The sequence below is a fragment of the Strigops habroptila genome, chromosome 1 (genome assembly GCF_004027225.2).
Source record: "Strigops habroptila isolate Jane chromosome 1, bStrHab1.2.pri, whole genome shotgun sequence".
NCBI classification, from domain to species: Eukaryota; Metazoa; Chordata; class Aves; order Psittaciformes; family Psittacidae; genus Strigops; species Strigops habroptila.
The window spans coordinates 118503231-118529898 of NC_044277.2; the positions used below are offsets into that span (position 1 = coordinate 118503231).

General features: G+C 40.7%; 1 protein-coding gene across 4 annotated transcripts in view; it reads left to right on the plus strand.

The window, feature by feature from the left end:
• Positions 1–1055: 1055 nt before the first annotated feature.
• The window catches only part of ST8SIA6 (ST8 alpha-N-acetyl-neuraminide alpha-2,8-sialyltransferase 6), a 45235-nt gene continuing 19622 nt past the window's right edge, over positions 1056–26668 (plus strand). For 3 of the 4 annotated variants that reach the window (XM_030483299.1, XM_030483308.1, XM_030483318.1), the window contains exons 1-4: positions 1056–1304; positions 1578–1673; positions 11108–11206; positions 16763–16849. In XM_030483299.1, coding sequence (XP_030339159.1) covers positions 1210–1304; positions 1578–1673; positions 11108–11206; positions 16763–16849 — 377 coding nt within the window. In that variant the 5' untranslated portion in view covers positions 1056–1209. Of the gene's footprint in view, positions 1305–1577; positions 1674–11107; positions 11207–16762; positions 16850–26296; positions 26376–26668 lie in introns of those variants that run through there. The other variant, XM_030483327.1, reaches the window with a different exon arrangement.

Here is a 26668-nt window from a genome sequence, read left to right on the forward strand (position 1 = left end):
ACTGGATTTATAGGATAGGCCTGAAGCTGAAGCAAGATCTTTTGGAAATGGTGATGAAACACCTTCATTTTCAAGACATTTTTGATTCATGACAACCTCAAAACAGCAAATTTCAGGACTTCCAAAGTCTTATCACTGGCTTTGTTTCTCAATTACAACTAAGTACTTGAAAGCCAAGAGGACAACTGAGCTGTACCCACAGGGGGACTGTGCACTGAGCCAGTCCAATACCTGCCACCCCACCGTGACACCAGCCTGCAGGGGCTTCTAGCTCCCTCCCACCAGCACCCACAGCACTGCTTACCAGTGAGATAACAAATGCCCTAAAAATAATTAGGTATTTCCTGGCATACCCAACCACAGCTGGTGCTGTGCTGTTCCTCTGATGCATCATAGGCATGCTGCTTCCCATCCTTATATCTAACCACATACCAGTCATGATATCAAGATCTTCGTTACTTCATTTATATAGCTGCAGCAGCGATCTTACTCTGCAGCCTTCCAGCCCTTGTTTGAGAACATAAGAGGAGCAGCCCCAGGGTTTAAGGGAACGCTTGCAGATACAGAAAACAGGATAGTGAAGAATCTGCAAAAACAAGGTGTCAGCTGGCTACAACTGAAAGGCTGCTGTAAGATACAGCATCTCTACTACCTGCTCTGCTAATAAAGGGGGCCTAATTAATGGCACCTTGTCACCTTACTAGGTTTCTCATAGCAGTAGCTGGCCTTGTGAAAATACCATTAAATGCACCATTAGGCAAAAAGATACAAACTTACTACAGAAATATTTATTTACCAAAAGCACTACAAACGCATTCTGTAAAAACCCAAACAATGCACGGGGCGTTATTTATAAATAAAGAGCTATTAAAGCAGCAGCGACCCCATTGCACCAGCCACAGAGCAGGGCAGGAACAGCACCCCCCAGGAACCTGCCCCAGGGGCAGCCACGCCGCTAGCCTGAAGGGAAAGTTTGGCGAGAATCCCTGCCCCTGAGCGCGGCCACCCCGGCGGGCAGCGCCCCGAGCAGCGGCCGCGCTGGGAGGGAAGGCGGGGGGGGGGACGGCAGTCAGCGGCGGCGCAGGGCTGCGGGCGAGGGGCGGAGCGGAGAGACCCTGTATCTGCCATGGCCGCCTCCCCCTCCCCGCAGCCTCCCTTAAATACTATGGGGCGGCCGTAGCTGCGGCTGGTGTTGCTGCTGAGCGCACCATGCGGGCTGTCATCGCTTTGGCCGCGTCGCTGGGCAGCCTGCTGCTCGGCGGCTGCCTCCTGCGGCTGGGCGGACAGCAGCCCCTCCGCGCCAGGTAGGGCGGCCGGGGAGTCCTCGCCCGCCGCGGTGGGGCTGCGGGGCGGGAGAGCCTGGCGCCGGCTGGGGAGGAAGGAGCGGGACGTGGTGAGCCCGTCGCCGGGAGAGGGGCGCGGCGGAGCCCGGTGCTGTGGCCGCCCGGAGCAGGCTGGGCTCGGCTCGGTTGTTCGCAGCGTGTGAAGGGTTGGCGGGGAGGAGACCGGCGCCGCTCACGTCTGGTGATGTTTAATCACTGCTTTTGACAACTTTGTTTTCCCGTCTTGCTTGCCAGGGGCTGGGAGGAGGACGCGGGAATAGCTACTGTCACGCCGAAAGTGGTGCGAGCTCTCAGGCCGCCCTTAACGCCCCTTCCTCGGACCGAGAACAGGTACGGGCTGACCGCCACCAGCCCCTGGTAGCGGGGTCCGTGAGGAAGGGTCCGCAAAGGCAGAAACCTGCGTGCGCTCCGACTCGTCCTGCCTTTTGTGTTGACGGCTTGATCAGGGAGAGTGTTCGAGATTTATCTGGCTGAGAAAATGAAAATTCACTCGAACTGTAATAAATTATTTGCTCATAGGCCCTTTTAATGACAGGTGTCACTCCGCTGTTGGTTTTGAGCCCAATGTGGCGTTTAGCAGTTTTGTTAACGTACGATGCAAAAAGTGCTTGCTGTATGTCATTCTCCAGGTATCTTTTATTCTTCTTTCCAGGAAGGCAGAGCTGGAGCTGGATAATATTGTTACCATTTCCGTACTGCGGCGTACTTAGTTAAAAATACCAATTTCTCCTTTAAAATCCATAGGATGAAGGCAAGACAGATGAGCCCTTTTTCATGTCGTGTAGCATCTTACTTTGCCAGAGCCCTTCCACTTGATTCCATGTCTTGGTCTTAGATCAGTGTTGATCTTTGCTTTACTGCCTCTTATTTTATACTGTGAAGTTAAATATGAAAATAGTTGTTAGAATTAGCTGTGAAACAAGTTATGTCTCACATGCAGGCTTCACTATAATGACTGTTTTCATGCTCTCGATTCTTCACACTGTAGGAAAACTAATAGTGCAGAAGAGGGTGGTGTAATCCTCACATGAGATATTACTATGTAAGAAGTAGCTTGCAAATGTTTTTGGCTATTCTCTTTTACTTTATATGGCTTCATTAACATTGCAGTTCTGCTGATTATTATATGTCAATGCATACTATCGTCAAAAACGCACGATAAAAATTAGATACAACTTGGGAACTGTGTCTTTTAATGGGAAGTGTGGTGTCCTAGTTATATTAGAGTCAATGGTGAACCTTACTGAGGCTGCCATCTCACCCGATCTGGCTGAATTTGACATACGCTTTCCCTAAATGAATGCAAGTGACATTAGTAGTAGTAACTATTGCAGTGCCCTAACAATAGGTTTCTTACGTGTTTCCAGTGAGACGCCCTTGCGCTCCCTGCCTCAAAATGTAGAACTTTCACAAGCTGTAAGTTTATAATGTCTTTCAAAATGAGAGTGAAACAAAAGGAATGGGAACACTTGCAGAATTCTGACTGGTGTAATGTGCTTCTAAGCTGCTTCTCTTTCGTATGCTCATTTTTTCCCTTTCTGCCTCTTTTTCATTTTCCACTCCTTACAATTTATTGGGTTTGCAGTATGTACCCTGTTCTGCTTTGGTTTTTGTAGCTGTCACTCCATTCTCCTCTCCACCTTGTTTCATGTTATGTCTGTGGTTTCCCTGTGCCCCATCTTCTACGACCCTTCCTTTTCCCTGCTGGTTTCTGAGCTGCAGTCTCCTTACGCTCAGCTCTGTGTGCTAAACCGTGGAGTCAAACTGACTAGAAATGCTGGCAGAGAGCATTTCAGAGAACAGAGTCTAGCTACTTCCCATCTGCTGTTTAGTACACTCACAACTGGAGCAAAGAAAGGGGAAGCAACACTTAGTGAAGAGGGCTGAAAATCCATGGTATGTATGGTTCAGTTTTTAATCTCTCTAATAAGGCAGGTGAGCATGAGATTTTAAATACATGTTTTTTCCTTAATCTACTTGGAGGATTCGGGCACCAATTTAGAGCTAGTTTTGATCAACCTGAAATTGTATTTCTTTGTGACTAAGTGACTGTGAAAGCGTGACAAGTAAATTGTTCACCAATGAAAGTTTCATTTCACTCCATCTCCCATAACTGTAGTGTCTTTGGAGGGATGGCTTCCTGGCTGAATCCAAGAAAGGATGTTCTTTCTCACCCGAGTGGCTACGCTCAGTAAGCTGGCCTGACAGGAGTTCATGGTGCATGTTTGGCGAATGAGGAAGGAGAGCAAGCTGCTGGACTGACCAGGAGCTGTTACTTAATCCAGAGAGCAGCTGGACTGGGCAGGGAGCCATGCTGAAGGGGTTTGATCCAGGCAGCAGCTGGACTGGGTCTGGCTGAGGGCCATGCTGGAGTGATTTGATCCAGAGAGCATCTGGACTCATTCAGGAGATTCAAACCCATCCCTCAGTGATGGAAATGGATGGTCTGGTCAATAGGAATTAGATTCCAGTTTGCAGTGGAGTTTTGCTGCAGTATTCATGAGTATAACAAAAGGACAGAAGAGTCCCTTGTTGAAACAGGTTGTACAGGGGTTAGTGCATTTTTGAATCCAATGAGGCTATGTTAGTACGTTGATGCATGAAACTAGTACAATCTGTTGGTGCAAGTATGGTTCTCCTATAGTATCCCAATAGTTTGAATAGCATTGCTGTGTTGCTGATGCCAGTGTCCTTTCCTGCGTAAGAGAAAGAGGATGTGCATGGATGTTAGATTAGATTCTGATCTCTTCAGCAGTTTGATGCATTTGTCTGGAAAGCTAAGATTTTCTCACCAACTTCAGTGGAAAAGGAAAAAAAAAAAGGGCACTATCCTTCTGTAACTGTAAGTAATCTAGACAATCTTCAGAATCACAAGCTAATCTTTCTTCTTATCATGATTTCCTGTGCTGTTGGAGGCATATTTGTAACCAGACATCTCCTGAAGAATCTCTAAAGCCCTATTATTCTGTTGGCTTGTAATATTGAAAGTTAATCTATTCTTTTACTTTGAGTATTTCTTCTAAAAGGATGAAACTGAAGGATGAAAGGATGAAAACCAGGGGATTGATTCAGACCGTCACAGATATTTAGGCAGCTGTCACATACAGCAATGTTTAATTAGATGGTGACCAGGCAGCTAAAGTTCTCAGAAGACCTGTGTCTTAGTAAATAACCTTGAAGATGCAGCTTGTCTCTTACAGGACGTTTCTTACCACTTTTTCTTTTTAAGGGTTACATTACTTGAACAATGTGACTGCCTCTACAGTGTGACTTCCAGTTTTTGTTGTGGGTTTATTTCACAGCCAACTGTGCCTGTTAGTAAGATTTCTTACTTAAAAAAAAAATAATATATATATATATATAAAAAAGCTACTGTTAGTAAGATTTCTCTAGTAGTCCCCAAATTTATTCATGGAACCAGTAGCATTTACACCACAATACTATGGTTCTCTGGAAAATTCTCATGTCATTGCCTCATATCATCTTCTCAGTTTTTAAGCTGTAACTGCAAATACAGCTTAAACTTGCTTAAGCCAACAGTAAAACCAAGTGCAAGAAGTAGTCTTGCACTTGTCCCACCGTTAGACCCTTGGTCCTCCCCCCAAAGCTGTGTTTTTGCTAGAATATTTGTTTGTGTAGTCACAGCATTAATAGCAAAATAGAGGGCTCAGTGCTGCTAGTGCTTATCAGAGAAGGTGATAGTAATAAGAGGAGCTAGGTAGTTTTGTCTTGAGGCCCAGTGTGTGCTGTGTTTGAGCTTGGGCAGAAATTCTGGCTCCTTTTGTACTGCCCAAGGATATATAGCAGATAAATAATGCCAGCTCCTACAAGGGAAGTGAAAAAAGTTTTCTCAAGCACTATTTCTATATATTTTATATACAAGTAATAACAAGGCAGCAGTACCCTGAAGAACTGACCATCACTACTCTGTTACTCTGTTTCTGTCACCTATTCTAAGGCATTTACTTACTGTTTCCCTAACTTACACTTCTGCTTTGCAGGTCCAAGGCAAGCACAGTAGAGACTGTTGGGGTAATTGAACAGTGGGAGGAAGTGACTGAGGAGCTATAAGTAAACAAGTTAGCATTAATAGAGTGTTTTCCATAGTGTTGGTTTCGCCAATTCCTCTCTCAGCAGCAGATCTTTATGCAGGCCTAGGGAATAAACAACTATACTTAATTAACTATGCTAGAGAGACCTGTACGTTCTGTCTCCTGTCAAAATACTGCATTCTGGCAGTCAGAGGGGGAAGAGACAGATTTACCACAGTTGTGAACAGCAGCTTAGTATATTGCAGCATAATTTGCTAGAGCTTCGATTAGTCAGCACTGGTGCCCACTTCACTATTTTTTACCATTTTCAGTATCTTTTCCCTTCATTCCCAAATGATGCATGTAGATGTTTTTTAGGAGCTCATTTCGAACACGGGCCTCATGTATTAGTTCTGTCTGAATGAATAGGTGTTCAACTGAAAGCTGCTGCCAGGACACATTTATGTTTTGACAGTGGTGAAAGGTTTCCCAGCCTCTTTCTGTTTACTTGGTCCAAGTGAAACTGCTCTGTCATTCTGTCTATCGTGTACTATTGTAACATCATTTTAGCATAAGTACCTGTTCTCTTCACTTTGCCCATCACAAGACTCTGCATGTTGCTTGTCATGTTACCTGTCATGCGGTTTATGGATTTTAGAAATAAAAAGTGTCTAATGTTATGTATAATTCTGAATGCACTGGAAGGTCTTCCTTCAAAATGCAGCTTGTCTTAAAGACCTGATTTAGCATTCCTTAGATAAGCAAAACCTCCATGAGAACTTGAACAAGGACAGTAGAATCAGTCTCTTTCACAGTTACTGTGATTAATGTTACAAGAGAAACTATTACTTCTCTGGTTTGATAAAGCCATTTTTATAGTCCATTTCACCAAGCATTTAAGTTGTGTATTGCCTTAACAATCAAGGTGTTTTGAACCTTAAAAATGTCACTATATTCTTATCATCTGATTAATTTGAAATAGTGTCGGAGAGAGCACCATCTGATTAATTTGAAATAGTGTCGGAGAGAGCACTTAAGAGCACCCCTCCTAGGAAAGTATGGATTACAGGGTTTTAATAGTATTCAACTAATAGACTATGAGATTCAAATATAAATTAGTCTCTTCAAGGGAGAGATTTAGACCAAAAGTGTTCAAAGTCTGGATAGTGTTGTTCAGTGCCAGTTTGCTAGAAAGATGTAAATGTGCAGTTTTGCATGCAGAAGTTACCCTTTTTTAGTTGGAGATGCTCAGCTGGAACAGCGATCAGAGGTCCTGTGCTGCTTCAGGCAGACAAGAGCAGGAAGCCATAGAAAAAGTGCAACAACTACTTCTGCTGAGCATGGAGTGAATGAAGTCAATGAGTGGGATTTTTCCTTATGTTCAGTGTGGACTTAACTCTTGCTGAAATTAGGGGTGAAATTCTTGTTGCTTTTAGTGCTGTCAGCCAGTCCAGTTCTGAGCTCTTTTGAAAATCTCACCCCATATTCTTTCAGTTGTTTCCAGCTGATTTTGTGGGAATTCTGGAGGATTGGCCTTTCAGACCTGGGCATGTCTTTATGTTATGGTATATTTCACAGCACTAGATTTTATTTTTCCATTCGTGTCCATCCCTCTCCCCCTGCCCTCTTCATCCTCTTTTCATCCATCTTCTGTCCATCCATTTTCCTACTCTGATAACTATTTGGGTTTAGATTGGTTTTGTTTTCAAAGAGCTTCTCTTTCCTTTCCCTCCCTATATCACTCCTCCCCCAGTGTACCTGTCTGTCTGGTGATTCCCTGCACTAAGGCTCTCTATAGTCTCAGGGCTGCATGCTAGAGGTATAGCAAAAGGGGCCATGTAGTTCCTCTATTTCTTATTCTAAAGGTGGGTGCAATTGTTGTCTTAAAGAATTTTATAGTTTAACGAACTGCTGTCTTCCTGAGAGCAAGATATAGAATAACAACGTGCTGATAAATATGGCACATGGTCTTAATCTACTGTGGATTTATTAAAGTACAGATGGTGTACTTTCAGAGTTCCTAGAATTACCATAGGAAGTATGTGGTCCTCAAGCTGTTCATATATGATTTAAAAAAAACCCCCTGTTTTTCAGATTCGGGCCAGTGATGTTGGCTTTGAGAACATCTAAACCCTAAGGGAAATGCAGCAGAAATTTCACTGTTTCATCCGTTTTATGAGTTCAAGCCAAGAGAATATAACATGGTTTCCACTTCAAGTTTTCATCAAGAGTTTGTAAAATTAGTTGAATTTAGCCTGGTGTCTGCATTGTTGGGCATATTATCTGATTTCATTGCAGAAATTTTAGTGCAGTTCTAAGTACTGAACAAAGACTGTCATCCACTAGGTCAGGTAAATTCATTTAGTGATAAATGTTGCCTAGCATAATTGTCCTAAGTGTTCAGAAATCTAATCTGAGTCTGATGTCTGTACAACTGTGCAATGAATAATCCAGTAGAAGTCTGGACTGCCCCCTGCACACCCCTTTTATCTGAATGCAGAAATCTTTCACTTGTGGGAAACAGAGGCCACACTGACAGTGAAATAGAAATTCAGAAGTTTAACTTCTACTAGGATGAGTCATTGCTTTGCATGTCTTGCAAATAATTTGTTTCGGTTTTGTGTCCTTTTACACATATAAATAAAGAGCATTGAGTAAATTTTGTGTGGAAAAAGCCACAGAAGCAGCACTTGGCTGATCTATCTTGTGCCTGTGTTGTATGGATAAAGAATTTAGATTAAAGTTTGTGTTTGGTTTTCCCCACAGCTGTGCCATTTTCACCAATCTTTACTTGTCATGGAAAGGGAAGACTCCTTATTCTTTTTTTCTTCCCTTGATTACTGTAAAAGTGATTGGCAGGATATAATGATGAAACAGATCAGGAATTTATTTTGCTCATTCTTTTTTATCTGACTTCTTCCTTTTTGAAATTTTCAAGTCTTGAAAATGTGCACATAAAAAGCAATTACATATTAAAAAAAGAGGCAATTTCCTTCAGCTGATCTTAGTGCTATGAATTTAAAAAGACTAAAAGGCTGTTGAGTAAAGCTTGTATTTGGTTGAGAGAATATTTATTCACTGCCCCCGTGATCTCAGGGCATAAATTAATAGTAAGCTGTAAGGACCTTGTAATGCACAGTGTTGAAACCTGCATGTGAAATAACGTTGGTTGTCTGACGGTGCTGCAAATGTACCTCGCAGTGAGCCGATCAAACCTAACTGCCTGGTCTTCCTGGCAGGCTTCGTGTGTTAAAAGAGGTCTCCTCTGGCCAGCCTCTTGATTTTTAGTTGTAATGAAAAACTTACTTGCAGCAGTAACATGCACTTGGCTTATGATAGCAACAGTTCTTTTTCTTTTTTTAAGATGCTGTTTATGCAGCTAAGCTTTGCCTGTAGCCATTTCCCTTACTTTAAGCTGCAGCTGCGGAAGGATTGTATGAGTTTACTGAGTTAAAGAAGCAAGAGAGAGGAAACATGATTTAGTGCTAACTAAATCTGTTTGGGAACTGGTGTTGGGTTGTTTAGTGAAACGGCCCATCTGGTTCTTCAGTGTAGATAGAACCATCCAGACCCAGCTGCAATAAACCTGTGTGTGTAGATGGTGTAAGCAGAATATTTGCTGGCACTTGCTATGTAAGATCTGCAGAATTGTTTGCTCGGAACTGTGTGCTCTGAGAGCCTTCTGTCCTCACATTTGTATGTCATTCCTCGAAAAAGAATTAGATGAGGAGCTGTATGCAAGATCAGCCAAGGAGCTCTCAGTAGGTAGTGCCAGCTGTTACTAACTATTGAAGTCACTGCAGAACTGAAAGGACAGAGGTTTACATTGTGTTCTCTTACCATTACCCTCAACAACGGGCATGCAGAGTGTTTGCTTCCTTAGGGGCACTGCATGTATACTGGGAAGAAGATCTTCATGGTGGAAAGAAAGGGAGAGAGCTTCTGCAGCCTGCGTTCTGGATGAATTGCTCCTGTGGAGTGACTGGTTCATTAGAAAATTCATCGGCAATGGAAAGAGAAGGACAGGTGCTTTGTTCCTTTTCCTCTCCTCTCATAGCTATGAGCATGCCACTCAGTTCAGTAGCAAAATTAACAAGCATTTATTCTGCTCTTGTGTCTTCAGTCATTTTCTTATTTGAATTATTGAAGACGTTAGTTGTTTTAAGAAGAGAAGGCTCAAGGGGGACCTTATCAGTACCTGAAGGGAGGGTACAAAGAGGATGGGGCCACGTTGTTCTCAGTGGTGTCCAGTGACAGGACCAGAGGCAATGTGCACAAACTGAAACACGGGAGTTTCCCTCTGAACATCAGGGAAGACTTCTTCACTGTGAGGGTGCCTGAGCACTGGGTCAGGCTGCCCAGGGAGGTTGTGGAGTCTCCATCCATGAAGATATTCAAAAGCCATCTGGAGATGGTTGTGGGAAGCTGGCTCTAGGTGCCCCTGGTTGAGCAGGGTATTGGACTAGATGACCTCCAGAGGTGCCTCCCAACCTCAGCCATCTCTGATTCTGTGACTTGAAATGGCGTCTTTCCCAACTAAGAATTTCAGAATTAGCTTGCCAGAAATCTCATTAAGTGGTCACCATGTTTTAACAGGTGCAGGCAGTGGAATGTTGGTCCTTGTTAATAAAAGGAATCATGGTTCAGCAGCAGAGCGCATTGTGTACGAAACAGGAAGACCCTTTCTCTTTGTGTACGAGTGCCTCTGTACAGAGGTGGCTTGGTTGTTCTGCATTTCTTGAGGGCAGCACCGGTTCTGTTCGCTGCTGCAGCTCACACCCAGGAGTGAATGACACAGCATCTATATCTTCTATATTTCTAGTTCTGGTTTGGACAAATAGGTTGCAATATCCAAGTAGTCTGTAAGTAGTGAATCAGTGGAAAGAGCCCAAAAGGAAAGGGGAGGGGAGGAAAAGCGGAAGGTAAAGAGGAACAAGGAAAATAAAAATGCTGGAGGAAAAAGAACTTCATAATAAATGACAATACACACAGCAGAAGGTTGATGATAGAAGAGGGTGATTGTAAGAGACACAGGGTGAACCAAAGTGAATGGATACCTTGGTATCTTGGTCATTTACTAATTTCCATCTCAATCTTCTACTAGGGCTACCAGGGCAAGAGGACCACACAGGAGCTTGGGGAAAATAAGACAACAGGAATTAAAGATCACTGTCTGGCACTTGCCTTGGCTCCTTTTACAAATATTTATCCTCACTGTGTAAATAAAGAATAAGCAAGGGAGGAAGTATTAAGCTCGAGTCAAGAAGTTAAGGTCCAAGTAGAAAGATCCACTTCACCTGTGGTGTTTCCTGTATATATTGGCTCTGAATATTGCATTTTATCAACAACTTTAGGAAATTGCATCTGCTAAATATTTTACTGGTGAATATTTTAAATATCTTCAAAACATAATTTTCCAGAGGCTTCGCATTTCATTTCTTTTTCTAATTACATTTTCTGATTACTGAGTGAAGCAGAAAATATAATTCAGACTATGAAATAGGGTTACTTTAAAGAATCAAACATTTTATAGTCACTAGCAGCAAACTCCCCTTTTATATAAGAGCTTCACAATAAGTCAATAAGATTTCTTTGGTAATGTTTTCAGGTAAATCAACGGTTATTAATCATATTGCTATAGCAAAAAAAAAAAGTGACAGCATTGTCAGAATATGTTCTCTCTTGTAAAATTTGTTGCTTTTTTCTCTCCCTCTCCCCCCCTCCCCCCAACAGAACAACTGTTAATAAAAATGGAATTTACCAGTTCGAACAGGCTTCAAAATGTAAGGCAATTCAGGACAACATTTTGTCATCATCTGTCAAGAAGAAAAGGTAGGTGTTTGCTGTGCTTTCTGCTTTGTTTGTTTTAAATAGGAGAGTAGAAGATCGCCCTCTTTTACATAATTCTCGATGATATTAATATGGAACTATACAATAGGAAACAAATTATTCAACTAATGTTTGCCTGCATTTTTTCTTTCACATGAATTAGATTTAAGTGAGGTTGGATTTTATTTTTCTTATTATCACAATATAAGTCAACATGATTTCTCCTTGCCAGTTAGCACGTTTTATTCCAAGATATTCACAAAAAATTTGTACAGAATCTGTGAGGTATAATTTCATTCTTGAGTGTCTTTTTCTTGATTGGTGAACACTCCTGCTATGACAACTTCAGTTAATGGGTGATTTTCAGCATATTCACTAGAGTAAGTATGGAAATGTACTGGTATAAAAACTTGCTAATTAATTTTACTCATTATAATGAGTAGTTCACAGGAAAAAAATATATAATTTTAGATACATTGGAAAAAAAAATCCAAATTAATTTTGGATTTCAACTTCCTGTTCTGCTTTTTCCTGACATGGAAAAAAGATCTTTGATATCAGCCCTGCCCAAATTCCTTGCCACTTTCTAAAGTGGAAATGGGAGAAGCAGCCCATTGCTTTTGAAAAGTAACATTTTGCCTATATGGATGCACCAATAAATAAAACATTGTAAATGAGGGAGGCTTCCCATTAAGACAGGGTTCCAGCTTAAAATTAATTATGTGCCATGGTGACTTTAATATTGGAAGATTGGAAGCTTCCCCCCCCCCCCCCTCCATTTGTGAAGAGAAATAGAATGAGAAACAAAAGCTCTGCTAAAAATGTGCCTTTCACCATTTGAAGGACTGGAGGCATCAATTTTTATCTCAGCATAAAAACAACATTAAATCACGATTTTAAAACTTCTCCTGTGTTTTCTGCCCCATCCTTTCACCTGTTTTTAAGTCACCATATTCTCAGCATTGTCTTTACTCTTTTAATTTATTTTTTTTTTCTCCTCTATAACCTTTTCTCCCACCAACATTCCACCTCATCGCCAACACTATCATTGAAGTTTTTAGTCTTTTGAAAGGTGTTAGACCACTATGTTACTGATGTGCTGCTAGTGAGAGCCAAAACAGAGACTGGCAAACAGGGGTCAAAGAATACAGTTGACTTTAAAATTCACTGATTAACAGCAAGAGAAGTACAACCAGTCACAGTAGTGCCTCTAAAATCCAGTTATAACAATGTAAATGCTGTTATTTATCCCACATGCTACAAAGTTGTACAGGCTGCGTCAATGCAGATGAGCTCTTCATATGTAGAAAGTTTTGGAGCTGAGACTGTAGCAGAAACTTTACAAAGAGTGAGACCTTTATTCTGTGGCTAAAGAGAAAGGAGCTGCACCATTTAATGAGGCAGAAGATGAATTAAGCAGGTAGGAAGAGGAACATGCTTGAAACAAAGGAGCAAGCGATTGCTTTGTGCCATGATTATTGCAACTCATTATCCTTCACTGAGAGGAGCTTCAGGGATCTGTGTTGCTTTTTCAAGTTGTAGCCCACAGGCATGGTGTATAAATGCTTTATATTGCAGTTCTAGACTTTCAGGGACATTCTTGGATACTCCTTCCTCTTAAGTTGGCAGAAACGGAAAAAAAATATAGTTTAAAGCTTGTCAAATGATTTGATAGTAAAAAATGTGATGTAAATCTGAAGTTATAGCAGGTATGTGCTGGTGGCGATAAAGAGCCTGAAACGCTGAGTTTTGCTGGCAGTTTTCCATTCTTATTCTAGAGCAAACCCTGTGCACACTCTCCTGAGGGCTTTAAAAACTGATAGTTGTTTTGGTACTATTAAAGTGTCCAAAGGCAAAAGGGACCCTCCTTTTCTCTTGCATTTCCTGTAGTTATTTCTTTTTGTTTCTTTCTTGAACATGAGCTGCCAAGTAGGGAAATATCTTATTTTTTTCACTCCTGCTTCTCAATTTTCCTTCTAAGTCAAATAGCTTTGTCCCTTCCCCACTCCTCCACCCCCCCACCCCTCCCCCCGGTAGTTTAGTTTTAGCAAGTAACCAGTAGGGCTGCATCTGTCTTTCTGTTCTGACATTTTACCTATTGTCTCCCTACTATCTCAACACTTCTGTCCTTGCTGTTGTCCTTCAGGTATCTGCCAGAAATTAGAAGATACTTATACTTCGTCAGCGCCTCGACTGTGCATAATGATTCCATCTTAGCCACTGCAGTTAGCATAGAAGGTTACTATGTACCTGACAAGTACTATAGGCAAAAAACCCTTCCAGATGTTATTTGTCAGCAAGGCTCTTACAGTATGAATTTCCTACAACAGCAAGTTATTATAATGGTTGTGGTGCAAGTGGTAGACAAAACCAGAACAAAATGTGTTTCATTCATTATTCTCAGCACTGTAATTATTGTCTTGTCCACGTATTTTCATAGTTCAATTTACCTGAGCTTTTTTATCTTAATAATAAACCCCTTTTAGCATCAGCGAATATGTGCTTGTAAGCACCTGGGTGCCAATGGAAATAGATCTATTGCTCCAGCTCTTTAAAATGGAACAGTGGAGGACTGTCTGGGTTACAGCAGAGCCATGAAATGATACCCTGATGGACTTCTGGACTGTTTTCCATTGGAGGAATGAGTCCCCAAGGCTCCTTTAAAGCAGGAATGCTAAAATAGGCTTTCCGTGAGGAAAACAAAGCTTTCTGGGCTGTAAACCCAGCTGCAGCAAATCCCAGAGCTTCACTTTGAGTCTTTAAAAAAATGGGAATATTGTCTGTATTAAAATAGAGTTCATTTCATGGAAGCCTTATATTGGTGTGAGCAGACGTGGCTGCGTTGCAGACGTGTCGTGGTTCGGAGCTCCTGTCCCCCAGCACGTGTTGCTGGGATGTCTCTGCCAGCGCTGGCAAAGATGAGTTCTGTCAGTCCATAGTGCCTTTGTATGTCACAAGAGGAGCGAAACTGGATGCATAGGGTGAGCGGAGGTGGTGTTCTGCCTTTTAAAAACCTGCATGTGGTGCTTTTCTGGGTGAGCTGCTGAGCTTAGACACCTCTGAGCAAGAGTGATTCTATCCAGTAGACAGCAGTGGAAAGACAGCAACGTTCTTGCATTGTAATTGGTGTTTTTACCATAGGTGCAGCTTCTGTTACATGTGTAAGAAGGTCCTTACAGTTTCTGATAGTGAATGCCTGTGTTTCTCATGAAACCTCAGAACTAGCATTATGGGTGATGCTTTGATTTTTCTCCTTACCAAATGTTTCCCTGTAAGTTGCTAATAACTTGTCAGTGCATGCAATTTTTTTCTGAGCTGATGGTAATTTTTCTTTTCATTTCTGACTCTGATCTTCATCTTATCAATGTCTTTAGGGTGGAATTTGCTTTTTCTGTATTTTTTTTTTCTCCTGGATAATGATAGTCTGAGTAACTCTTTATGCTCTGTTATCCTATTAATTTTTGGAATTTATCCGTAAGTCGCAGCATCTAAGAGTTATTTATCATTTAGCCTTAAGGAATAAAACTAGAGAAGTGATTAAACATTAGCATAGGCTATATTGGTCGTGTGCTTCTATCCCATCTTCCCCCACACATGCACTCCCTTCCTGCCCTGTGCTGGTACTGACACTTCTCTGACCCCATGGTGAGCCAATTTAGGTAGCAGCTTCAGCAAGAAAGCAGTTCCATTTTCTCTGGCTGCAGTTCCAAGGCTGCTAATACAACATACCAGCATGCAGCTGCCAAAATAGGAAGGCCTTGTTCCCAGTTTCTCCACTCCCATCACTCCTTGCTTATACTGGCTATGGTGTTCAGTGGAATCTTTCCTGATCTCATTTAACACGCTAAAGAGAATGTATATGCATACTTTTTTTCCTTCTGAGGTTTGGCTGGTTTTTTGTTGGTTGTTTTTTTTTTTTTTTTTTTTTTTTGACATGGTAGTAATTTAGTCTCCTATGAAGGCATTTGACAAGTGTAAAAGCTGGCAGAAACAAAACCAAGGTGGAGTCAAGTAAGTACCAGCAGTGAGTGGCACAAGGAAGAGAACAGCTTTGGAGTTGGACTGGAAGGAAGAAGAATATGCTGCACCAAGTCAGATCAGCTACAACTGCAATGAAACTAGTTTTGCGCTTCTCCCACTTCTGTCCATTCATTCCTCCTCTCTGAGCAGTGCAAGGGCTCAGTAAAATCAGTTTAGTCACAATCATCTAGTTCTGTTAAGAGTCTGCTAAGTCTGGAGAATGAAAATCATATGTGTCACAGAAGCAAACTTGAGCCAAAGACCAGTTCTAATGTAGTATTCCTCTTAATAGTTTCATTTCTTTTTCCATGTGGAAATAGGACATGATTTTACTCGGGGGTAGATAAACAAGTTACCTTTAGCAGCTGCAGTACTTTTATGAAGCAAACAAAAAAAGGGGTCTGTTCTTTCAAATATTTACTATAAAGCTGTGGTACTAAAAGCAGGTTGAACGCAGAGAGAATGAAGCTTTTCGGGTTGACCTCTCGTGCTGCAAGCCACCACAGCCTTTTTAATATTCCTTTTTAGCAATTCTTAAACTCCATTTAAAAACCAGTGAGGTTACTTGCCATCCGTAACTCTTGTAAAACTGTTCAAAATAAATACACACTTCTAAGGTCCAGCTTAAATAAACTAATGATCATTTGGTTTTCGGCCAGCACTAAGCCATTTTTGCTAAAATAATAGAAGGTAGATCTTTTCTGGAGAGGTGAGTCCCATAGAATTAGTAGTCATTGCATCCATATCATCTCTTCTTCCCATTCCCTCAGTCCTTTTCAAAACTATATTGGGATCCAGGCACAAATGGAAGAAGTAATAACATTGAACCTATAAGGGAAGAAATGTCTCTATTCTTTTGACTTATATGGCCTGAAGTATTTCACATATGGACAAATTTAAACCTCTTGAAAGGGTTTAAAAGGAACCAAAAGCTCTTTGGTTACATGTAACAATGTAACCAAAGTGCTGGTTGTTGTAGAACAACAGACTGTTTTATTTAAGAGATAATTTGAAGGAAATTTACATCTGTAAATATGGGTCCGTGGTCTTAGATGATTGAACTGGGCTTTAGGGAATCTATAAGGTAAATGAAGGAAAAGGCATAAGAAGTGTCATGTTTTATCTTGGCTTGCAAGAGACACATTTCAAAACATTTTTGAAATCTTGAAACACCAAGTATAAGAGGGTTTTTTGAATTATTTTGAACTTCTGCACTTGAAATGATTTCAAATAACTCGAAGGTATTAATGGTCTAATATTAAAGTTTGAAACCTGTGTACTTTTGAAAGTTTCTGAAAAGTTCATTAGGCCATCACTATTAAGAAGAGATGTTTAATAGGTCTCGTTAATTAAACGAGGATAGTACTGTTACAAATTGCAAAAATAAAATAGGTCATAGAGTTCTAAAAGCAACCTATTATATATGCACCATGCACATTATTATTAATACATTCATCATTTGAATGTTTTAGAGACTGTTTCTAAATATACATACAGCTATATTCTAGTGTTTGATGTTGTTGCTGTTGCCTTTTTTAGATATACAGAAGACTATTATCTTCACATCGTCACAAAACTGCAGAACTGCACCTGGATAAGGAGACCAGAAGAATCTATGAAATTCAGGTAATTTTCATTGTCTCACTTAGAAAAACTGTTTACCCTAGATTTGTATAACAAGCCATAATTTTAAATCTTCCCTTTTGAAAACATGATTGTGTTGCTTTTAGACTGCATTTGTAGCTATACACTTCTATTAACCTTTTGCTGTTGGGGCTGCTCTTCTTTATTTGAATTCAACTGTGCAAACTGAATAGGATAAAAAATCTATGTAAATGAAGTCATTTCACCCACCTCCACTGTAATGAATAGTTAACTAACTTAGGTAGAATGGATTAAAATATTCCTGACACAAAACCTACAGTATTTCAAAAAAATCAGTAATGTGATTTTGTCCATCTGAACTGGCACTCTAGTAGAAGACTGTGTAATGAAGCAGCATATTTCTTACCCCAAGGCTATTGCTTCTATTACAAAAGTGCCCAAAGCACTCATTAGGTTTGATGCTGGAACAGAATTAAAGATTCTGTCGTGATCATTAAAAATAAACTGACCTGTCTTCCATCTCTGGAGTTAACCAGCATTGAAAACTTAATATCTGTGCTCAGCATGATACCTTTGGAAGAAATAATTTTGGGGTACACATAGTGTAGCCCAGTGGTCACACAGTGTGTGTGTGAAGCTTTTTGTGTAACATAAATTGCTGTGTTTGTTGTGTATTGTAACTGACTGTGTTTCCAAAAGCTGAGGTAGGAGAATACACACAGTTAAGGTTTAAAAAACTTTCAATTAACTCAGGCAGGCTTTAGCTGTTCACAGGGATATCAGAGCATGATAAGGAGCTGTAGAAGCAGCCCATTCTGTTTAAGAACAGGCAGGTGTCTTGTACAGAGTTTATAAGAGGTGAAGCTGCTCTCATCTGCTCTTCACCCTGCTACATTTAGGCTTATTGTTGTCCAATACTTTTTTTTTTATCTTCTCTTCCTTCTGAACAGACCAGCCACCACTTGCAAGCAATTTGTTCATATGAACACAACCCATGCTGCAATTCTAATGGCAGTATTGCATATTCTTCTGTCCCTATGAAATTTGATCTGCTTTGATATCATCCAGAATTTCCATTGATATGACCAAGGACTTGTACTTCAGTTTAGAGCATTGCAGATGATCCTTTTACAAAACACGTGTCCTTTTGCATGTCTTCTCTTTTTCCATTATCTCAAACTCCTATCTGTTGTTTTCTAGAAATAGGATATTAAAATTTTACAATTATCGCTGGTCCCATATCCTATTGGAGACTTCCAAGGCAGTTGGTCAATAGAGGCTTTAAAAAAATTATTAAAAAAAGAGAAAAACAAATTCAGTATAAAATTTACTGTCTAAATCTGTATACACTCCATACTTTTTTAGCAGACTTATTTGTCAGACTTAAGCACAAGAGCCTGAAACTGGCTTAGTGAGGGCACTCTAGCTGAGAAATGGTGCATTGATAGAGCTCTATGGGGTACAGAGCTTCTAGAAATGTGGTATAATAAATGAGTTAATAATCCCTTGGCAGTACATTTCTTCCTTTTTCTGACTTTGCCTAGTGTCAGTAATGCATAATAATTGTGTGTTACAAGTATTATTCAGTTCTAAAAATCTCATTGAGTAGGTAGATAAATACACTCATTTTGCAGAAGAGGAAATTAATCTCGGAGGGGCTGTGCAGCAGGAATTGGGTAATATGGCTAGCCACCTCCAGGAGCAGAGCCTGAAGCTGCCTGTGTCATACTGCTCACCTGCCAGTGCCACCAGAAGTCTGCCTGCTGACTAGACTGCAGAGAAGCTGCTTGACTTCTTTCCCTCTTTGACCATCTGTTAAATGGAGTGAACGCTTGTATGCTTCGCAGGTGTGGTGTCAATTGTATGACATCTCTATATTATCCTGAAGTTCTGAAGAACAGGCATGCATACTTATAAGGGATTTAATATCTTATGCTTCAGGGCATAAACTAACCTCTAATTAAAAAGGTTCAAAAGCAGCTTCCTGCGGGGTAGTGAATTTTTCATAGAACCTTTCTGTGTTTTCTAACAGCCTTTGCCATTGGCTACCATCATACTGGTAGTGGAGTGAAGGAATATACGATCTGAGCCAGCAACTCTTACGTTCCTCGAAGACAGCTCTGTGTGCCAATAAGTACACATTGATTCTCTTTGTAAGCCACACTCCCAGCAGATCCAGGCCAAATAAAAGAATATGAATTAGAACTGCAATGCAGGAAAGAAATATTTGTCTTTGTATTTGCCAAAAGGGTTACAGCTGACAGCCATGTGTGGCACAAACCACAATGTTTTTACCAGCATAGAGTGCAGGATTCCAGGTTGACCTTCTACTGCCTAGCTCAGCTTTGCCATGCAGCTGTGCAGAGCGTGTACATTTATTGGCAGAGCGCTGCCCTTTTCCTTGGCTTCCTCTAAAGCTGCTCTGCTGTGCAGGCTTACATGCACTTGGCTGGATTGCTGTATCTGGCAGTGGTCAGTGGTTCTTGACAGCTATATAATGTTTAGCCATGCGTTTCTCAAAATCAAGAAGAGTCATGAGGCAAGTACAAGCCATGATTTTCTCTTCAATACCTCCAATATCCACAGTCGCTCTTCTCTGGTCGTTTGGTTTTTTTTTTTTTTTTTTCTTTTTTTTTTGGTCCAGCCTCTGTCAGGGAACCAGGCTCCTGGCCCTTCACTTATTTCAGTATCAGTAATGCTGACATCAGCACTGCCAGATTTAGGCTGCCCTCAGAGGAGAAAGTGCAAGCACTTGGTTCATTGCTCTTGCAATCCTAGTCAAGATTTATTGTGCTCCATAGTAGTGTTTGTCAGCCATCGCTAAAGAGGTTTTATCTAACTTCACAACACAAGCTAGCAGAATAGAACACATGGCATCCTACGAACAGTGATTTAGGGAAAACCTTCTCCAATGTTTACTGCTACTAACATATAGAGAATTATTAAAGTGTTTTTTATTCAGACCTTTCCTTTATGAAATTCAGCTCTGCTTTTTTTTTTTTTTTTTTTTAATTTTATTTATTTCTCCTTTATGGCTCTACAATCATCAAGCATCTCCCCATTACCTCTTTGTTTCTAAGCCCACCCGAATTATTCTTCCCTTTTCAGATTTACATCAGCCTTAACTGGTTTTAGACAAAGCAAGTCCTCAGATCTGTTGGTTATAAGAGAGGATTGGTAGAAACTTGGAAAGGGAGGGGAAATAATTTCACAGCTGCCTGGAAGTGTCATTCTTAATGCACCAGGAAACAAAGCTATGCTGGGTAGCATCCCCTGCAAAGGCTCTTCTAGCTACAGTCAGTGGAGTCTCAGGTTCCCTAGGTAACCTGAATATTAATTATTATATTAGTATTCTTCAAAGGTTTTCCACTTAAAAGAAATGTTTCATTAGTGCAACAAATTACAGAGCCCAATTAGGTGCAAGCTGTAATCTTTTTTTTTTTTTTTTTTTACACCTCCACATCCCTTTGCTTTACAGATTTCTAAGCTTGATTTATTCTCATTTGGGCTGTACACCAATGGTGGCAAATAATCTGCAGGTTTTCCAAATAGTTGCATCTCCTGTTTTTGCTGGAAGCTAAGAAATAGCTACAACAGCCCTCAGAATTACTGTGGAGGGAGGGAAGGAGGCTATGGAAAAAGGCTAAGCAGATGCTGTGTTTCAGTGAAGCCTCTGGGCATTGTATTTCTGTGCTATCTCGCTGAGCTTGGAGCCTGGCAAAGCAGTGTAACAGTTCTTCAGGAGTGATATCAGATTGAAATAGCCCTGTGCGAGCTGTAGGTAATGGCCCCTCTGCCCACAGAAATACCATCCTGACAAACCTTATTTGCATCTGATAATGAAGGGAGAAGGAAATTCCTGCAGTTTAGCTGGCACACTCCTCCACCCCACCAAACTATTTTAAACTTTCTTTAAATGAATACAATACTACTTAAAAAAAAAAAAAAAAAAAAAAAAAAAAGAACCCCGGATCTTGAAAAGAATAGTTAAAAGATCAACCCATTTTCCTAGCCCTGTAATTTCCCTCCTGCTTTTTATTCCACTTGACCTCTATTACCCTTTTCCCACTTTAATATCTCTTCTGAAAAGTGTGTATTAAACATTCCTGCAGATTATAAAATCCCACTCCTTCTTGAAGAGATTAATTTGTAGTGTGTTACACTGTGGTGTATAAATAACAGCCCTGCTCACAACATCTGTGTACTGCAGTGAAGCACAGTTGAAACACAAATAAAATACCCTGCAAGGTCAATTTATGCTTTCATAAGCTTACATGACTGCATAATCAATAGCTTTCCTAACACTAAACAGATCGATAATTCCACTGTACTGTCTGAAATCTTCCATTGCAGTATACAAGAAAATACGTGGAACTCTGAGATTATAGTGTGATTTAGGAGTACATTTGCTCCATAGGTTTAACAAATCATATGTAAAATCGGGAGTATATATTCAGAGACACATTTCTATTTCAGGAGAGAAAAAGAGTGGGTTGAGAGATAGTAATTGGGGACAGTTTGGAGAAATGGTTGAATTTTTAATTGCTCTACAGACTATATACTTCCTAAAGGTTGGAGGATTCCTATGGGAGGAACCTAATTTAGAATCAGACGGAGTTAATTATGTCTTCATGGCAGACTCTTTAAACAGTCTTTGGTTTGGAAATTTTATTACACTTTTTATATATTCAGTCTTGATTTCAGATTCAACCCTGTTGGCTTTCATTGTTTTAGACATTTATGATGTTACTTCATTTATAGACAGTTCAAGAGCTGTCAGAGTATCATTCTCCTTCAACACATTCTGTTTCAGATACCAGATTTAACCACTCTTTTCTAAAAGATTGGAATATGTCATAATATGCGTCATTGCACTTTGGTGCTATTGACTTGGATTGACAAGAGCTTGTCTGACCCATATCGTTGTCTAGAGCCCACAGTGCAGTACAGTAAGATAATTGCTTGCTTATTATAAGATTTTACAGCAGTGGACATACATAAAAGGTAGTCTCATTATTTGTAGTCACACCCTTGAAATCTTGCTGTTATACAGTGGAATTTTTTGTGGGTTCTTCTCTGTACTGACAAGACAGTCTCTTTAATATGAAACCTCAAAATCCTTGTTGTCTTCACATGTACAGTACAATAGCTCACATGAACTAATGGTTACAAACACCCAAGTTAGGTGAACTACTAATACAAGCTATTAGTCAAGCATAGACTTTATCTGGTTATTAGTAATTTACAAACTTCAGTTGCTTGGAATAGTTCACCCTTTATTCAAATGATATTGCAAATTGTGCTGTGAAATACACTTAGCATCAGGCTTACAGTAGTTACAGCTTTAAATATTTGCTACTCTTACTTTTGCTTGGTTATCCCTTTTATGTGGTGTTTATGTGTCTTGGGTAACTGAAGATCCACAGAGAGATACATCTGTGTAAGCACTGCTGGTACTTTATAACAGGACTGGTATTTCTTTTTGCAAACAGTTGCTTGTACAGATGTTAGTAAAAGGTGACTTAGAGTCAAATGGACTGAGACCACTACTGAAAGAATAGTTTAAGAATCTCCAATTGTTGAAATTCTGCACCTTGCCTAAGCAACCTGTTTCACTGTGCTTCCTAACTTCGAACTTAAGCAAATTTAGTGCAAATTAAGATGATTTGCCTCACCCTCCCCAATGTGGCCTTAGAGGACAGTTGAGCATCTACTATTTAGAGCAATGTTCTGTGTATTTTGATACTTCTGCAGTGTCTATTCCCATCCACCCTTCCCCTCCTCCCACCTCAATTTAGTCCAATGTATAATGACAATGAAATAGTCCACACTGTCCTCAACAATGGAGAATGCCCTCTGGCCCGAGGCCTACAGGCACTGCCATCACAGTGGAGTGTAGTGTAAGCAAAAGAAATACTATTAAGTTCACACAGTTTTGTCAGCTTCTGCAGGCTCATGTCCTCCTGGGAGCACTGCAGCCCCTTGAAGATCACTGGTTAATTGTGTTGGCGCGGTGCTCCAACTTTAGGCTGGAGCAGACAGTTCCAGTGGTATGTTCTCTTTCCTGTGCCCCAAAGGAGGAGACTGTGTGAAGTTTTGGTGCAGAAGCAAGTGCCTTTTCACACCAGATATATATCTGAATGAAATATTTTTAAAAATCTAGAACAAAATGACTTTAGCTAAGCATTTCTAATTAAAGAATGTGTTCTGAAAAAAGAATCCTACTTACTGCAGAAGGATGAATCAAAGGTCGTCTTGGTGCTTGTATCAGTAGTTTGGAGGAGAGGGGAGTTTTTAAACTCTGCAGAAGCTTGTTCCACAAAGACAGATTTCACCCTTCTTCTAGATTCTTCGTATTTCATGCAGGATAAGGGCAGTTCTGGCTTTTGGACCACCTGAGAAACTGCTAGCCCTAGACTAACTGCTGACTGCTTTAGCCATTATGGCTGGCTCAAGATGTTGAGATGCTTGCAATGTCTTGTGGATGTGTTCACACTGTGTCTTGTCAGCAGGCACGTGCAGCCTGTACACAAGCACTGAACCAGCTAAAATGCTTATTGGCTACAGAATAGCCAATAAGCTATTGATTAGCTGCAAGGAGCTGCAAAGAAACTACATCAGCATATTTAGATACTGCAGATGCTTTCTGGCTTCCACTAGAGTGGACTATATAGAAGCATGGAATGGTTGGGGTTGGAAGGGCCCTTAAGCATCATTTAGTTCCAACCTGCCTGCCACAGGCAGGGACACCTCACACTATACCAGGTTGTTCAAAGCCCCATCAAACCTGGCCTTGAACACTTCCAGGGATCGGGCAGCCACAGCTTCTCTGGGCAACCTGTGCCAGTGTCTCACCACCCTCACAGTGAAGAATTTTTTCCTAATATCAAATCTAAGTCTACCCTCTTTCAGTTTAAAGCCATTCCCCCTGTCTTATCACTAACTGTCCTTGTAAAAAGTTCCTCACCAGACTTCTTGCAGGCTCCCTCTAGGTACTGAAAGGCTTCTCTAAGGTCTTCCAGAGCTTTCTCTTCTCCAGGCTGAACAAGCCCGACTGTCTCAGCCTGCCTCCGTATTAGCAGAGGTGTTCCAGCCCTCTGATTAGCTTTGTGGTCCTCCTCCGAACTTGTATGATACATGTCTTGATCTTATGAGGTACATGCTCTTTAGGGTGTCATTACCTCATGACAGAGACCACATATGACATTAATACTATGATGATGATCGCAGTAACAGATTGCTTGAACTGCCTTGTCTCTACTGCTTCGTTATTGTTTGCTGTCAGTTGTAGACATACCATATGTACAAAATCCTATACGAACAGATAGCTAAATATATTGTCAGTGGGTATTGCTTTCTGCAGGTTACATGCATTCCTGCTGCAGTTCTGTATGTCAATGCTTGGGTACAGTGGGATTCTGTGTCATGATTTGATCTAAGTAGGAGTTTTCTATTGTTACCTCCAAATTTTTAGCGTGTATGCTCTTAGATAAGATCAGAATATGTTTCATTAATCAGTATGTATTCTCTTGTTTTCAGTGTGTTTCTGAACTAGCCTGGCTGTTTTACTTCCACAGTGGATCCATAATATTAATTTAAACAATTAGTTTCTTATTAATTTTGATATCCATTTTTCTTCCAGACTGTTTCTGCTTTTATTGAAGAACTAGTTCTTGTGGAATGAGTAATAAAAAGCAAACCCACATCATCTGTATTTAATGACTGTTATCTGTCATCAGTTTGCTTTTTCAGGTTCTGGTTGCCATCACACATAGAACCAAAGCTGGGCAAGAATATTTTGGCATTATTCCTTCTCTTCTGAACCTCCTGTGGTTGACACATAATATTTAGGACTTTTAGCTAGTTTTAGCTTTAAGAAAAAATTTGAAGAAATCAAAAATTGTGGGGTTTGTGATTCCTCATCTCTGTGTGATTGCCAGAGAGCAGTGAGGGATGGCTGCTCCCTAAGGGACAAGGAATGGGATCCAAGTGCAATGACCTGGCTAGCAGAGCAGGGACTGGCAGCTAGGTTCCTTGCACCCCAGGCAGGAGTGGGCAGCCCTAGCCCTGGATGTGGGCGTGTGCCTGGGGACAAGATGGGCACAGCTGGAAACTAGCCCTGCTGTGGTGTTGCTGGGGCAGGGACTGATGGCTCTGGAGGGCTGAAATGGGGTCCAGGGCCATGGGCAGGATGGGAGTGGCCCCAGGGGCTGGGCAGGGGTAGTAAGGCGTGGTGGTGCCCTCAGGGCCTGAAGTGATGTCTGAATCCTCTTATTACTGCAGTACATATTGAAGTTAGAAAGAGCTGCTTATAGGAAAATGTGTACAAAACAGAAAAGCAAGTGGACTCTATACAAGAGTGGTTCAATAACATCCAGTGTTCCCATACTTCATAATTTTACTTTCCTGCCCCATTGCTCCATTTGTATTTTTCTATATGCTTAAAATAGAGCGCTGTATGTCCACTTGTTTTCACCATATGTGCACCTCCTGACCCACAAGAGCCTAGTCTCAGTTCCATTCCCACCCTTGTACCTAGTGGTTTTCACTGACCACAGACCTGCCCTGCTCATTAAAGCTTTGATCAAGGCAGTGGGAATTACGATGTTCAGGGAGTGGAGCTGAATATGGCTTGTGGAAATCTGAACCCTATTGTTTCTTCCCTCAGGAGCTGTATTTCCTGTTCACATTTCCTAGTAACTCTTCTAGTATGATTATTTCAGATCTGTGTCATCCCAGCACTCAGTCGTTGCCAGTGTTCCTCACGCATCTGGGAACTTTGACGAGTTTCAGAGCTCAATATTCAAAATGGGTTAATATGTACAGTAAGCAGTTTGACAACTGAAATGGTAGTCTTTTGTTTGGTATTTTATATATGAATCAAACAAACCTTCCCACCTTTTATTTCCTCCATTGTTGACCATTTTTTCAAGAGAAGTAAGATTGAGAGTTATGCCAGACCTGTTCATTCTCTTCCCTGTCTTCCAGAAAACATAATCCTTGGGTTCTTCCATGTTCTGGACTATGCCTTATCTCCATCAGAAATAGAGTTATATTATTATTAGAATATTTGCTCTGTGTACCTTGTTGATAAATGAAGCAACTTCTCTTAGCTGTGTCTTACCCTATTAAAGTCAGCTTACTTTCACCCAGAATTTGGCCTGTGTTGTTTAAGTAGTTCCAATGGTTTAGTTTGCCTTGCTGAAAAAGTGTGAAACAAATCTTTTCTATTCTGCTGGCTCCAACTGTAAATATATCTTTTTTTTTTTTTTTTTTTTTTATTCTCAATTAACCTTCAGTGTTAGGACAGAATTCCCTGCTGTGTTATCTTCTTCAAAGTTCCAAGCAATTATGTTATCAATGAATTTCCTTCTCTAAATGGTTAGTAGTTCTCTTAGCATCTCTCCTAATGTCCTAACAATTGATAGATAATGTCTGGCCATGAATATTTCAGCCTTACAGTCTGAAAATTGGATCCAGTAGCAGCAGAGAGAACATTGTTCCCTGAAGCAAAATGAATTACAGCATTTCATGTCCGATTTCAGAGGTTTGATGAGGCTTTTCATTGCATTTCACTGTTAATAATATAAGATGTTTGCACACATAGTATTTTTATAATTTTGGAGGTAACAGGAGTCATAAGATGGGTGATAGCCTTCACTCCTACATAAAATTTGAGTGATTCCCTTGCAGTTTTATCCATCTAAGTACTTCTGCTGGGTGTTTTGGAGAACAGCTAGGCTCTCTGTCTCTACCACAAAGATATCTGTCTTCTTTATTTGCAAGTTGTGATGTAATTTATTTAACATCTGTGATCCTGTGCAGAGGAAAACTGTGCTG